Source organism: Neovison vison, chromosome 12 (genome assembly GCF_020171115.1).
Source record: "Neovison vison isolate M4711 chromosome 12, ASM_NN_V1, whole genome shotgun sequence".
NCBI lineage: Eukaryota > Metazoa > Chordata > Mammalia > Carnivora > Mustelidae > Neogale > Neogale vison.
In genome coordinates, this window is record NC_058102.1 from 88,464,340 (window position 1) to 88,479,954 (window position 15,615).

The 15,615-nt window shown below is 50.4% G+C and overlaps 1 protein-coding gene across 2 annotated transcripts; it reads right to left on the reverse strand.

The window, feature by feature from the left end:
* Positions 1 to 492: 492 nt before the first annotated feature.
* LOC122892550 (keratin, type II cytoskeletal 72) lies at positions 493 to 12,443 on the reverse strand. 2 transcript variants are annotated; one of them, XM_044229199.1, is made up of 9 exons: positions 11,982 to 12,443; positions 10,162 to 10,376; positions 7,102 to 7,162; positions 6,631 to 6,726; positions 5,773 to 5,937; positions 5,030 to 5,155; positions 2,358 to 2,578; positions 1,697 to 1,731; positions 493 to 961 (listed from the first exon to the last, which is right to left on the reverse strand). In XM_044229199.1, exons 1-9 carry the CDS (start codon positions 12,441 to 12,443, stop codon positions 774 to 776), a joined length of 1,569 nt encoding a protein of 522 aa, XP_044085134.1. In that variant the 3' UTR covers positions 493 to 773. The 2 variants fall into 2 exon arrangements, with proteins under 2 accessions (XP_044085134.1, XP_044085135.1); XM_044229200.1 differs by lacking the exon at positions 5,030 to 5,155.
* Between the last annotated feature and the right edge of the window lie 3,172 nt (positions 12,444 to 15,615).

The window sequence follows — 15,615 nt, forward strand, 5'->3', positions numbered from 1 at the left end:
TGACCACTCTGGAAAAAGAGGTGCTTAGTGTGGGGCTGTGGGTACTTTCGAGAAGTAATGGGGGAAGACACCCCAAAACCCCCATGCCTGATCCTGGCATTCCCCAGCTCCTTGCTCACTGAGAGTTTACATACACACCTCGCACTGTGTGGACTGGTGGCCCAGTGCCCAGGAAGCCCCAAGCTGCCCAAAGGCATGTCAGTAACAAACTCAACCGCTGACCAGGAATGACCCTCACCAGTCCCTACTGGGCCAGAACGGGACGATGGAGACTCGTGTCCACCCAGAGACCCAGAGGGAGGCAAGAGTCAGACGGAGAAAAGGCAGAGGGGCGCTGTGGATGCTGACATCCTGGGCAACATATTTGACACTGAGAATCCAATGGCTCTGATTGTTTATTGCAGGAAAAGCAGAGAACTGGACATGACCCAAAGCAGAGGACAAAGAGAGCCCCTGGGCTGCAACGGCCACAGAAAGGCATGGGGACAAAGGGGTTCACACTGGCCGCAGAGAGACATCCACATAGCGGTGTTATCTCTGTGTTGGGGGCAGTGACCCAGTGAAAAACAGCCAAGGGGGAGGTCACCGGGAGCACCCCCCATGGGATTTCCCACCTCACAGCATGCACCGCGTGGAGGACCACAGGGCTAGGGGATGGCACGGGGATTGCGGCCACAGAGGAAGCACCTCCTGGCCTGGACAGGGCAGGGGCAGGGGGAACATCTGGGCCCTGTGGCTTTCTGCTCACAGAGCCAAGGGTCACCGCCAGCCCTTCACCTCGAGGCCTTCCTGGCTGCACAGCTGCCGCCTGAGCTCTTAGGCAGGGGATCCTTGAACTCGCTGCCACAGCTGCCTTTGGTTTTGACGTCCATGGCCGCTGGCTTGAAGCTGTAACTGCTCGAGGTGCCAAAGCCCATGCTGAAGCCAGCCCCTGCCCCTGCGCCCGTGTTGCTGATGACAGCTGAAACAGGGGAGAGAAGATGCAGGATTGGGGGTCTTTCTGAGACATCCCGGCCCACTCCCTCAGTGCCTGCCCTGTGGAGACAGAGTCCCTCTGCTGGGCCTTTCAGTGTCCTTGGAGGTTTTTGGCAGTATGGATCATTTCTCAAGGATTTGGCCCCATGTATTTGACCTCCCGTTAGTCTGTGTCCCTCCACCAGCATCAGACTTGGAGCCTTTGTAGGCTCTTTCAGTGAACCTCCCCCACAGGACAGGCCATATGAACCAAGGCCCTTCACGGAGGCCTCTGGTGCTGTCCCCGTGGAAGGGGCTGCGGGCCGACACCCCCTCTCCTAGGAGAGTGCCTCCCTCTGCACCTGCACTGTCTCTAGCTTTTCAGTCCACAGAAGGCTGTTATGGCCCGCCCTCGGTCCCTCTGACTCTCCAGTTCCTTCTTACTGCAAGCTGGAGCCTTGATTTCCGTCTGGCCTCAAGAGAAATACAACGTGGCCAGTAAGCCTCATTTTAAAGAAGACTTTGGATTGATACACTGTTAGATATCCTTTGATCTCTCTATAGGCTGTACTTTGGTATTTCATGGTATTATTTTTCTCCATCACTGCTTCTCATCGGTGATTCAAGCCAGCTCCCTCTTGCTGCCTCTGACCCTTCCCTGAACCCCCTCTAGTGTCATGGAGTTGGAGGCTCAGACTTCTGGAAGGTGACCACACCCAAACCTGGTCCTGCAGGTACTTACAGATGCTCACAGAATTCGGATGTTCACCAGACATCCTGGAGAGAGAGAGGAAAGGCAGGTAAATGCTCTGTAAAGCAGGACGGCTTCTCTCCAGGGGGTCACAGAGGTGCCACCGTCCCCCTCATCCTTCCTTGGGGTGTGTGTGTGGGGGGCTTCCCCCCACCACCACACACACTCCAGCGGGACATCTGCTGGGAAGGCTCACTTCCCTAGCCATCAGAGTGGCTCTGGGTGATCTGATGGGTGGGGTCATTGTGGAGGCCCTGCTCACCTTTATTATGTCAGTGGTCTCACACAATTAAGAGGAATGAGTCCACCTGCTTGCTGGGTCCCAGGCTTTGCCGGAGTGACCTTACACTTAGCTGACTCTTGGAAGCCATCTTGCCCCTCCCCCCACCTCCCTAAGCATGCAGCACAAAGGGCCAGGGAGACTCTGTTTCTCCAAAGCTGCTGATGTTCATATTTCCTCTCCCACCTCCTCTTTGGGATTTTGACAATGCAGTCCTTCCTGCAGTCTAACTTTGGTCTTTCCTGTTGTACCTTGTCAAACTCATTCCCTATAAGGTTGTTACCCAGTAGGACCTGAACACCAAACTGTTTGCCTTCAGTCTTCCTAAAGCAAAGAGGTAACTGCTCCAAATAAAAGATATCTGGCCCCTACCTGCACTCCTCGCCCTCCAGCAGCTTGCGGTAGGTGGCGATCTCCATGTCCAGGGCCAGCTTCGTGCTCATGAGCTCCTGGTACTCGCGCAGCATCCGGGCCAGCTCCTCCTTAGCTTGGTGCAGGGCGGCCTCCAGCTCGTCCAGCTTGGCCCGGGCGTCCTTCAGGGCGCAGTCGCCCCTCTGCTCGGCATCGGCGATGGACGTCTCCAGGTTGGAGCACTGAGGGGCAAATGCATTTAGCGCTTTGAGTCAGAACACAATTCTGAGATCCTGCCCAGACATCCCCTCTCATTTGGTCCTGACTGATAGTGAATGCATTAAGGTCCTCCTAGTTTCTCCACTTTGGGACATCGCTAGAGATGAATCTGTCCTTCTCCTATCTCCGGGCACGGTTCACCTCCACTCATGCATTGTCATATGAAGATGGCCCTTCCCTCCCTTGGGAGAGAGACAAAAGGCACCAAGAAGGGGAGCCTCCTGGGCCTGTGGCTCCTGTCCTCTTCCTCCCAGTCTGTAACACTGGCCACAAGATTCTGATGCCACCCTTGAAAACTTTTGGGGTAACTAGCTTAATTCTGCACCACAGGTGAGGTTGTCTTGAGAGATCCTGTAAATTGTAAACAAAACAAAAACCAAAAACGAGAGAGAAAGAAAGATAACAAAGGGGGGGATACTAAAAAGGTTACTACTAATAAAATTTCTGTCCAATAAACCTGCCACAAGGAGACTAGCTCCCAAAATTCCACAGAGAATCCTGGTATGGGGCAACACTCTCAAAAGATACTTTTGTGAACAACAGGTCTCACTAGCTTACAGACACCCACTGTTAGGTGGGAAGGGAACTTGCAGTATGAAGTTGGGGATGGGGCTCTCAGCTATGTCCATGAGAAGGTGCCAGGGGTTTCTTGAGTCTTTTAGTCTTGGGAGGTTTTTCCCATCACTTGGCCAAGTCTTGGTGGGATCTAAATATGGCTTCTCTTTCCTGATGTGTCCCCTTCCACTGGAGTCAAATTTGTTTCACCCCCAGGAGAGCAGCCGGTCCCAAGGCTAGACAGAATTCTAGACTATTGCCCAGCCGGTGCCTCCCCCTCTGCCAGGCAGGCCCCCCACCATGCAAACACCCACAGTGTCTGGATGAGTGGTTCACAGCCTCTGCAGAGATGCCTAGGACCCAGCTGTCTGGCCACAGAAGGCCATGTCCCGTCCTCGGGACCGTGGAGGTCTAATCATTCAGGGGATGTCCAGACACTCTGTGACCTGAATTCTATCGAACTGTGCTCTGCTCCTTTTCACTGACCGAGGTCCTACAGGGTGAATCGGGGAGACTCCTGGGTCTTGTGAAAGTGGCGTGAGGTGAGAGGGCATGAAATCTGGGTACGCTTGGGAACAATTATCACATGGATTCTGGGATCACTGAATGCCAAGAGGGTCTGCAGGTGACACTATACGCTTCTTCAGTGGAAAAGCCAGAGGGCAGGAAATGACTTTGGCTGGGGGCCCTCAGTAGGAGCTGCGATGGGGCCTAAGAATCAAGAGTGAACCCCACTGGCTCCCCGTGGAGGACATCTTCCCTGACCTCCCTGATGGCATTCTGATCACAGTCACTTTCTAGTAATAAGTTCACCCAACCGTGAACATGTAACATTTTATTAGATAAATATTATAATTGGATACTGAGGGCGGCCTCAAACACCTTGTGTTTTTCTTTCATTTATGCAGAACTTAATTAAATGAAAACACCACGAGTTCTTATTTAAGAGGTCTTTTTTCTTCCCCTCACCATGAGCCTGGTGCACAGAGATGATGTGTGTGCATGTGTCTGCATATACATGTGGGGCATGTGTGTGTGCGCGCGCGCACAGGCCAGGGAGAGGCCACTGAAGAAGACAACATGGAGACAGGGCCACTTGACTTGTCTGGAAAGCTCAGAGCCTTTATGCCAACCTCCACAAACTCTGGGAAATTCATGAGTTTGCTTGCATCAGAAACATCAGTGAGACCAACACTGTACCCAGGGTCATGGGGTCACTCAGTGCCAGGCCACCACACACAGCACAGCCACGGGGATGGACAGACACAGAGCAGAGCCCTGGGCCAAGCCAACAAAGGGAGGCTCTCTCTCCTCCCCTCTTCTAAACTCCGTGGCTGGGCTCTCCCTCCAGCATGGATTCATCAAGTGAAACCTTCAAACGGCTCCTTTTAACCTCCTGCATTGGGTCTAAACTCCACTGCCCCACTTCGAAGGTGCCCCTAACCTGCCCGTCCTATGTAGTGATGTCCTGCCACCTGCCACCCCAGCCATCGTGGAACTTCTGCTTGGGGTAGGTGTCTTTCCTCCCTGCACACACGCCATGCGGTGTCCACATTGGACCCACTGCTCCTGCTGGCTCCCTCACCAGGACCCCTACCCCTCTCCTTCCCGCCCATGCATCCCACCTCCTGCAGGAAGCCTCACTGGGGTCTGCATTCCGTTCTGGCCAGTCGGGATCCTTAGGGAGCAGGCTGCACAGTGGGTGGAATGCTTCGCCCTTCTATGTGGGCTTGGGCTGTTCCCTCCTGAAGGATTACACATGCCCTAAGGAGGGGCTATGCCCTGTCCTTGTTCTGCATTTAGTCTCATACCTTGGGTGCACAATAAACCCACTAGCTGACTCATTTCACGGAACCCACCTGCTTCTTCACATTCCCTATCTCGGAGCGGATCCTCTGGATCAGACGGTTGAGCTCTGAGATCTCAGCCTTGGTGAGTTTGAGGTCATCCCCATGCCGGCCTGCGGTGACCTGCAGCTCCTGGATCTGAGGTTGGGGGACAAGAGAAGAGGAGCCCAGCACAGTTGGGAATTCGCCTCTTAAGGGTGTTGAACATGGGGAGTGGGAGGAGGACCACATGCTGTTCTCATTGCCTGAGCAACAAATGCACAGTAGAGAGGGAGGGAAGGGAAGGAGGAGAGGGGAGGGAAGTGGGTGGGGGAACCACCTTTTCCTTCTCGACAAGAAAGCCCTGACCCAGCTCAGTAGGATCCTCGGGCTCACAAATGTGAAACCCTTGGTGGAAGTAGAATATCCCCTCCTCATTTTGACAAAGCAGGAAACACGAAACAAAGCCAGGATAGAGGGATTATGCACAGAAACAGTGTCAGAGTCTCCCCAGGGTTGTGGCTAGTGTGGCCTCTGCTGTCAGCAAGGGCAACTGCAGGGCGAGGGTTGAGCCCATATATGCCCCCAGCACATGCCAAGACTGTGAGGGACCTCTCGGCCCCACAGAGGGAGACATTTCCACGAGGCCCAACTCCAATACAAAGGAGGTCTCAACCCAGCCTGGTACACACACCACACACGCGCATGCAGGCAGGCATGAGGAGAGAGAGGCAGCTGGGGTCCCTGGGCCTCGGCACACCTGGCATGCAGCCCACCTTGGTCTGGTACAGTGCCTCAGCCTCGGTCTTGCTCTTCAGGGCGATCTCCTCGTACTGGGAACGGACCTCATCGATGATGCTGTCCAGGTCCAGGTCCCGGTTGTTGTCCATGGACAGGATGACGGAGGTGTCGCTGATGTGGGACTGCATCTGAGCGATCTCCTGGAGAACAGTTAGGGAAGTGGAGCCACTTAGAGGGTCTCCACGAGGGGAGCCCCTCTCCTGACCCTCCCTGGCAAATCTCTTGAGGCCCTTCCGTGGTGGTTGAACTCCACCTTCAGCAGAGCCCGCCAATGCCGCTGCCTGCCGAGAGCGAGGTGCCCGCATCTGGCTTTCAGCCCCAGTGTGGGACCCCCCTCTCCATCCTGCACTCAGGACTGCTACCACTCCTGTTCCACGCTCTGCAGCAACGGCCACCCTTCATCTGAAGAATTAAGTCTGATCTCCTTAGGTGGCCCGCAGAGCCCTTCCGGAGTCGCCAACCACCTTCGCTTCTCCAGGCCCCACTCACTTGACCCAGCTCAGAGTGCTCATCGCGCTCCCTCAGCTGCACGCCAAGCCCTTCTCAGCACCCCTGAGATCTTCCTCATCCTTCCCCAGGAATCTTCCCTGACAGCTCGGACAGAATTCCCTACACCTTCCTCTGCTCTCCCAGGCGTCAGCCACAGACTGTGACTTCCTAGGGGACAGGAATCATCCCTTCTTCTTCATGGCCTCCTCAGAGCCCACCTCACTGCTCCGCAAACATCAGCTGCACGGAGCTGCCAGCCTCTGGTCCACACATCCATGCAGGCCAAGGGACAGGAGCCACTCATGGGAGAAGCAGGCCATGCAGGAGCTCCGTGGAATCCTTACCCCTTCATAGAGGCACTTGAAGAATTTGATCTCATCCGTCAGGGAGTCCACCTTGGCCTGGAGCTCCACCTTGTTCATGTAGGCGGCGTCCACATCCTGGGGGACCGAGAGAGGAGCCAGCTGCCTTCCCCTGCCCTCCCTGCCTTTGTAAGGAGACTCGGGTTCCCTGCTCTCGCCACTCCCCTCACCCTGTGCTTCCCAGTTGCTGAGAGCAGACCAACCGATGTGCAGGGCAATGGCCGTGCCAGGAGTATGCCGAACGTCTGGATTCTAAGCGGGCAGACTCTGGGAGCAACACGCATCCCAGGCAAGGGGACTCAGACAGAGGAACTGGGAAAGGAGAACCGCAGCCACCCCTGCCCAAGGGACTGAGTGACCCACGGAATCCCTTTCCTCAGCCTACCAACACCTCCGTGTCAGGTACTCAGGGAGATTCCAGGTTTCTTCCAGCCCTCCCTATTTCCCCCTTACCTTCTTGAGCACCACAAACTCATTCTCGGCAGCTGTGCGTCTGTTAATCTCCACCTCGTACCTGTGTGCGGCAAGAGAGAGGCGGTGGCATTGTCGTTGGGATAATTCAGTTCTGCAAACACTCGCTGAGCAGTCAGTGAGCATGGCTTGCCAAGAGCTGCATGGCCGTGACCTCCACACTGGAGTTCCTGCACCGCTGGGGTATGCACAATGATCAAAAGGGACCTTGACCAGAGTAGGTTTAAAGGAATCAATGTGCAGCTCCTTAGTTCACATATAACCTACCCTACAATGCCTCTGCCCAGGAACGCACCTGTGATGGGCTTCCACCATCCCTCATCCCTTTCACAACTACCCCTCCCTTGTGACAGCAGAAAGACACCCCTTCTCCCAACAGGGACATTAATTAGTACAGTGCATAGCCCAGGGTGCAAAACCTCTCAGACACCAAACAAATACTATCCCGACCTTTGAGTTGTATGTTCTGCTTGTTTTTTATACATATTTCTGTTCCAGGTGAAGCAAGGTCTTAGAAACAAGATGTTTGGATAGGGCCGGGATGTTCTTCACACAGATACATTGTAGACTGGGGAGATGGGAGTATTGATCCCTTACAGACCTCACTATTCCAACTCTTATTATTGTCAAAGAATGTATTGCAGGATATTTGCATTGGGAAATGAAATAGAACCCTGGAAAGAAATAACTAATGCTAGCAACTGGTTTCTTTCCATACCCTGTCATGTGAGCTATCCTTTTTAGCTTCTTACTCCTTCCTAAGGCAAGCGGCTGGCTGCCAAAGGGGGGAAAGCCCTGTCAGATGACAGTACAGGTTAACGAAGTGGGTTATTTTAGAAATGCAACTGGAACATTTTCTGAGACTGCCAAATTGTGTTAGTTACACTGGATAGAACACACAGAAAACAATTCATATGATTTATCTCAGATTCCAGGTGTGTTATTTAAAAGGTAAATGAATACTTTCTTGTATCAAATTATATTATGATAGGGTTGTTTCTATTATAATTATCATTATCTCCTATTATCTCAGAAAATACTACATTTTTCTTCCTCCTGTTAATAAATAAGAGCGTATGTTAGTTGCAGACTAGTTTTTAGCTTACCTTCTTGTTTCATAAAACACACAGAAAAAGTTTGGTCATGATGGCTATCAAATTAATGACATTTATTTGTCGTAATTTTTCATTATTTACTTCTAGAGACTAAACACCAGAGCATACACAGACATACACATTTATAAAGAAAATCAATACATTTTTAGTACTATTGGCTTTATCAATAACTCATGATTTATAAAATACATTATGATGCACAATTAAAAGTTAAGCCATAACAAAGTGCAGGTTAATTTTGCTTGTCTTAGAGCACAGATGTATTAATTATATCAAATCTTCACCACTTTAATCCTCAGTGCTTCCAATAACCTATTGTACAAGATGTTGCCTTTAGTTTGCAGCTAGGTGGATTTTATAACAATTCTTAATTCATTTCCTTATTTCATTTCACCCCACAGCAACCCTATCAAGTAGATCCTATCATTATCATCTCTCAATTTTATAAGCAAGGCAAAGACTTTTCCAAAGTCATAAAGCTTGTCAAGCTAGGATCCCAGTGACATCACTTAGATTTGCCTAGAACTTCGGTTCTTTAAAGAGATGATGATAATACATTAGTAACAGCATTACTATCTCAACAGCTCTTTTAGGTGGTAAGGCAAGTGTCAGTTTCTGAATTTTACAAATATTAAAACTGAAGTCCACAGAGAACCAGGAGGCTCACCCATCATCAGCTCAACTGAGTGGTATTTCCAGAACACCTGGCCTTCCAGAGGCAGCAAGACCTTTGGCGGCCTCCAACCTGACATCTGGGCTGTGCCTGGAAACCCCCTCTTTTTTTTTTTTTTCCAGAATTTTGCTCCACACTGTATTCACAGTGTGGACTGAGATTGATTTAGGCTTCAATTTCCCTCTGAATGCCATTCAATCTCAATCCACACTGGATTCATTTCACTTCCTGGGGGCTCTCTGAAAGTGCTTGTCAAGCCTGTCCCAAACTGGATGTTTTCTGAGGTGAAAGACCATGCCACCTCTTCCCTCAGGACTCGGAACAGAATTCCACTTGAGGGTAGTTCAGAATAGGGATGGCCCGGCAGACTGAACGTGGAACAAGAGAAATCGCTCAGCTCTAACCAACTCCATCCCCTTGAATTGTGGAAGAAGTTATCTTTCCCTAAAAATCCTGGCACCTGGAAGCAAACTTCCAAAATATCAGATCATGCTAAGCCGGGATGTGTCATGCTTTCCTCACTGGCTCAAATCCAGGAGAAATTATTTCTGGTTTCAAGTCCATTTTCAATCTTTCTCTTTAATGGTGGGATTCAGCAGCACAAAGACACCTCAACATGAAAAAATTTTTCAACCCATAGTTTGTTTCGTGAGATTAAGAGTCACTTATGGTTTGTCTCCCTCCCTATCCCATCTTGGACTCTGAAAAACAATCTGAGGGGTTTGAAGTGGCGGGGGGGTGGGAGGTTGGGGTACCAGGTGGTGGGTATTATAGAGGGCACAGCTTGCATGGAGCACTGGGTGTGGTGAAAAAATAATGAATACTGTTTTTCTGAAAATAAATAAATTGGAAAAAAACTTTTTCAAAACTTTTATTTGCTTAGCTTTAGGATTTGTTCTGGGATCGGGGTTATGGTTCACATTCTAGGTACTCCCACGAAGACCTCACGCAGGAGGAGCTACAAAGCCATCTGGGTTGTCCATCTGGTTTTGAGACAACTCTCCTGTACCCATTTCTCCATTTCCAATGTTAAAAGTTGGGCACACCATTTCCTAGAAATTCAGGGCACCACCCTAGATAGATCTTTTCTCTTCCTAAGTCTCAACCTGTCTGGATCTCCCCAGCTCCCCTATGGAAAAGGAAATAGCAAATGTTATAGTAAGGGATCGAAAAAGGCAAAAATGCTGACTCCAAATCGAAACCTCATCTGTAGTCAAGACCCTCCAGGGGCAGATTCTCTGCCTTTCCACTCACCTCTTCTTGTAGTCCTCCACCAAATCCTGCATGTTCCTCAGCTCTGAGTCCAGCCGCACCCTGTCACCTGTCTGGGTCTCCAGCTGTTTCCGCAGGTTGCTGATGTAGCCCTCATAAATGGGCTCCAGATTCTTCCTGCAATTGTTCAGGTCCAGCTGCTGTAGTAGGTTCCACTTGGTCTCCAATACCTGGTTTTGCTGCTCCAGGAACCGCACCTGGGACCCAAAGGTAGTCATAGCCCAGAATCCCCACGCTGTTGCCTCTCAACAGTGGGGAGAGGGCCCCCAAAATCAGATACAGTCATCCTACAGTGGGAGGCAGGAAAGAGCAAGATGCATCAGAGAATAGATTCAGCCATGAGGATGTGCTTATCTGGGTCTCCAAGACAAGAAATAAGACTCAGTCTAAAAGAAATCAAGGAGGTAGGTTTAAGCAATGCTATCAATGAATGCCACCATGAGTTATCATGTGATGCAGGTAGCTTCTTTTGCTGTAAATGCTGGGGTTTTCAGAGTGAAGGAAGATGGGAACCAAGGGAGAAACAGTAATGGGGGAATAGGATGGGAGGTCATTTTGGTGGTTAACCTGTCCTCTCTTAGGTGCAACCTCAGTTGCTCTTGGTTGGCTGGTTTCTTTGGTTTTCATTTCAAAGTGGGTTATCGCTTTACAAGGTTCCTGCATACTTGACAAAAGGTCTCACATGTTTGGACTCAGAAACTTCAAGCCTCTGCTACTCACTAGCCTTCCTCTTCTTCCCTTTCTCTAGCTTTAGGGAGAGAAGGGAACGTGAGGGGGAAGAAAAGACTCTGAAGAGGAAAATGAACCCTGCCCCCTGGGATAGCAGCTCTGTTTCTTCTACTCCTGCCCTCTCACCTCTGTCCACCTCCCTTCCTCTTCCCAACCAAGCACAGTGGTAAGGGACACAATCTGCTGTTGCTGCTCTATCAACCTGGGCATGTTTCTTAGCCTCCCTCTGTCTTGGTTTCCTCATCCACGAAGCAGAATGATGACAGAATCTTGGGTCACGTGTGATATATGAGGACCCCTTGGGACAGCACCAGGCACTGACTAATGTCAGCTTTTATCTGGATTATGTCCCCTGTGAGTCATGGTCTAGATCTTCTGCCCAGGCTTGGATATAGAAACCTATTCCTTCTCTGCTCTCTATCCTTTGGGGTCACTGCCTCTGAGTCACCAGGAATATCTTCCCTTTTAAACCCTGCATGTCCCCCTCCCCACAGACACACAAAAAAATCCACACGTGTAACTTGACAGGCCCTCCTCAATAGCCCTACCCTTCCATTTTCTGGTCCTTTTCTCTCATCTCATCCAGAACCCTTCCTGGCTTATACCCCCAATTCCACTTCCTACCTTTTAAGTCCTTTCCCTTCACCAAGCATCATGTCCTGAGATACTCCCTGGTCAGTATCCCTCTGGTGCTCCTGTCCTGGATATGTGTCCCCATCTCCTTGTCTGATATTGCCAACTCTCAGAGGGTCATTCCATATGTCTTCTGCCTGTGGTGCACCCCCTTCCATTCCAGGGTCTTGTCCCGGAAGGAAAAATTAGGCTTCTGTTAATCATGGGGTGGGGGTCGAGAGAGTGAGTGAGAAGCTCTGTTCCAAGCCCTTTATAAACATCCAGTTCATCCTCACATCATCATGTGAGGTAAGAGCCACTGTTGTGCCTACTTAGATAAGCAAAGGGAAGCTCAGAAAAGATAACCAGGTTGCCCAAGTTTTCAAGCAACTGTCAGTGGCAGAGGGAGTACCCCTGGGCACACTGGTAGCTGGGGACCAAATCGACATCTGAGGACCCACCTTGTCGATGAAGGAGGCGAATTTGTTGTTCAGCGCCTTGATCTGCTCCCGCTCCTGGGCGCGCACCTTCTGGATCTCGGGGTCCAGCTCCACATTGAGGGGGGCCAGGAGGCTTTTGTTGACGGTGACCTGAGGGATGCCACCGGGCGGGCACACGGACGGACAGACGGGTCCCAGCCCCGCGCTGCCGAAGACAGTGCCCACGAAGCCGCCCAGCCGGCCGCCGCCCGAGCCAGAGCAGTGGCCCAGCGCGAAGGCGCCGCCCCGCCCGGCCGCGGCGCACAGGGCTAGGCGCCGGCTGCCCCCCAGGCTGAAGAGGCTCCTGGAGCCAAAGGCGGCCGTGCCCTTGACGCCGGCCCGGAACGAGGAGGAGCTGGTGCTCACCCGTCCCGAGATGACGGCCGAGCAGCCGCTGAAGCCTGTGCGCTCGCCGGCGGGGCGGTGGTGCAGCTGGCGGCTCATGCTGGGGGGACGGGCTGCGGAGCGCGACGCGAGGTGGGACAGGGGCGCAGAGGGCGGCTCCGCTGGCCTGCCTCGCTCTCCCCTAACCCCTTAAATAGCCGGCTGCAGGCAGCCTAATTTGTAGGTCGGGAACATCTATTAGCCACATGGGGCCTCTATGTTCTCCGTTTAGGAAATTACCACTCCTCCCTGAGATTTTTGTCTCCCCCACCCTGAACTCCTCATGAATTCCCTATAAAATGGCCCTGAACCCTGCATTTGCTTTGCTTACCTCCTGCATTATAATAATTTGGCTACCTTATCTCCACTTGCTGCCCTCCAATTACTAGGGTTATCACGGCCAAGATCTATGGTAGAAGCTTCCACTGGGTCTGGCTCCGGGGTGGGGGAAGACACCCTCCCACCAGGTGGAGGAGCGTGGTATAGGGGAGCAGATGTCCAGGCCAGCTCTGCTTCAGAACGACATGAACAGGATCAAGACTATTCCAGAGAATCATCCTTAGCCTGTCAGCTAGCTGCTGCTTCCCCCAGACTTCCAGAAGAGGACGGCTCTATCCTGAGTACTGGAAGGAAGTCCCAGAGGGTAGAGACATCTGGCCTATCTGCAAGGAATTCTCAGTCTGTTGGGGGAAGGCCAGACACCACAGGGACAGAGTTCAGGCCAGTAAGAGATCTGGTCACAAGAGCTGGGGTGGGTGTGGTGGTGGGGCAGAGGGGGTTATTTTGGGCCAAAGCTCAAAGAGTTCTCCAGAAAAACATTTCTGTTCTCTCTCTCTCTCTCTCTCTCTCTCTCTCTATATATATATATATATATATATATATATATATTATAATAAATAAATAAAAGTGAGGGAGATACTAACTGGGAAGAAGGGAAGGGGACCTGAGGAGCTGGTACAGGAAGGTGGTCTGGAAGACAGTCTTACATGAGTTTGAGTTTTTTCTCTTTCTTTAATTGCAGAAGAGAATCATCCATCCCATCCAAGGAACCCCCAATCAGAACATTCGTTGCCCTGGCATTTCTGATTCTGGATCAAAATGTGACTGAGTATTAAGAACAAGTTGAGAAGGGCCAAGAAAGACACCTCCAGCCTGAAAAATCAAAAACTAGATTCTTGAACTTCATTCCAAATAAGCTCATAAGTATCTTTTCCAATACAACCCACTTTCCTTTTTCCAACTTAAGTTGCCTTTAATTCTCCTCTTCTGTCAGAAAAGCCCCTTCCCATACGGCTCTTCTGGTACCCAGGTGGCATTCTATTTCATCACTCCTATTTCTCAGTCTGTCTGAGTCCTGGGTGTGTGTCCCATTTCCACCATCAGATTAATAGGTGCCTGGATTAACCCTTCCCTCCCCTGCTCAGCCCATGCTCAGCCCTGGCCTCGGCACCAGGGACATTCAGGATGAGTGTGAAACAGACAAGGCTCATCGCTGTGCCCCCAGGTATACCCTGGGGCCTGGGCTCTTCTTGGAGCCCTCATGGGGGGGTCAGGTGGCACCTGAGGGTAATTGAGTGACACAGCCTCAGCTGAACCAATAACAGAGCATAATAACAACCAAGGTGTTTACCCCACAGGGAATGAGACTGGGAGGGAGGGGGGGAGGGGAGGCATCGGTGAGTGATCGAGATGGCGCCAGCCACAGATGAACAGATAGAAGAGTCTGGAATATCCTGGGTGGGAAAGATGGTGGGCTCTCTATGCTTCTTCAGGGGAGACCCTGTAGTCCATTTCCTCTGGATAGGGAAGAGGCAGTGTCAGTGAATCTGGGCGACCAGCAGAAACTCAAGGTTGTACTTCCCATTATTTCATGAGATTGCTTCCTACAACCCATAAATTTAACCAGTTTTCTTTCACAAGTACAGAAGAGAGTCTATTAACTCTGGTCATTGAGAATAGAAAAGTGGAAAAGTATTTCAATTGAAATAGGAGAAACTTACATAAGATTGTCTTTTGAAGGGAGCCTTTGAAGTCTCCTTTTTTCTGGAAACTTCTTAAGAATTTGAGATACCCATTCCTATAGAACCAAGCCACTTCTGCCCAGGGTCAAGGAAGAGGAAGGGCGACCTTTTCTTATCTTCCTGTGAGAGAGTTGACAGGCTGGATGAATCAGGAATTCCTGAATCCACAGGCTCACCTTTCTTATAGGCACAGACCAAAGTGGCATGTCCAGGTTTCAGAGGCATTGGATGTATGGGGACAAGGCCAGATCAAAAGGTGGCTGAAGCCTGGGAGGAGGGCTTCTCATGGCAACTGCCTCTAACAGTGTCTTCCTATGTCATCTTGGGCCCCATGACTAACTCCACCATTAGTACTGGGTGAAAGCAGCCCCTGAATTGGGAGACAAGCAGCAAATATCACCCTTGAAACCAGAGCTCAACAAAAAAGATGAACAGATGGCTCCTCCAAGAAAGGATTTGCAAACATGCTGTGATTAAACAGGTTCTTGTTTGCCCTGAAACACTGGTTCTTAGGAGATTAATAGGTATCATGCAGGGAAAAAAGTGTGGGGATGGATTCCCTGTTGGGGTTAAAAAAAAAAAAAAGAAAGAAAGATGAAGCCGGCATCACATTGCCATGCTTTTTCAATCCGTCACTGTGGACCACTTAGGAAAGCTACTCTAAAGGATGCTACAAAACTAAGTGCTTTCCAAAGACGGTGACTGGAAATAAGATCATTAAAAAATGAGGGTTTTTTCCTACTTTTTAATATTTCTGAATTTTCTCATATGAGCATATAGTGTTTTTACAGGTGAGTTATTTTAAAAACAACTACATTTTTTCATGTGTCTCTTAGCCATTTGTATGTCTTCTTTGGGGTTCATTATCATTAGCCATCAGTGAGATTCAAATTAAAACCACATTGAGATACCATCTTACACCAGTTAGAATGGCCAAAATTAACAAGACAGTAAACAAGTGTTGGAGAGGATGTGGAGAAAGGGGAACCCTCTTACACTGTTGGTAGGAATGCGAGTTGGTGCAGCCACTTTGGAAAACAGTGTGGAGATTCCTCAAGAAATTAAAAATAGAGCTTCCCTATGACCCTGCAATTGTGCTACTGTGTATTTACCCCACAGATACTGATGTAGTGAAAAGAAGAGCCATCTGTACCCCAGTGTTCATAGCAGCAATGGCCACAATTGCAAACTATGGAAAGAGCCAAGATGCC

What these genes read in the sequence shown, in the direction of transcription:
- LOC122892550 (XM_044229199.1), bottom strand. Translation starts at nt 12,443, where the DNA reads ATGAGCCGCCAGCTGCACCACCGCCCCGCCGGCGAGCGCACAGGCTTC. An exon ending in GTGGAGGACTACAAGAAGAG is followed by an intron (nt 7,163 to 10,161) that starts GTGAGTGGAAAG and finishes TGCCGCACACAG; the next exon opens with GTACGAGGTGGAGATTAACA. An exon ending in TCAAGTGCCTCTATGAAGGG is followed by an intron (nt 5,938 to 6,630) that starts GTAAGGATTCCA and finishes ACTGTTCTCCAG; the next exon opens with GAGATCGCTCAGATGCAGTC.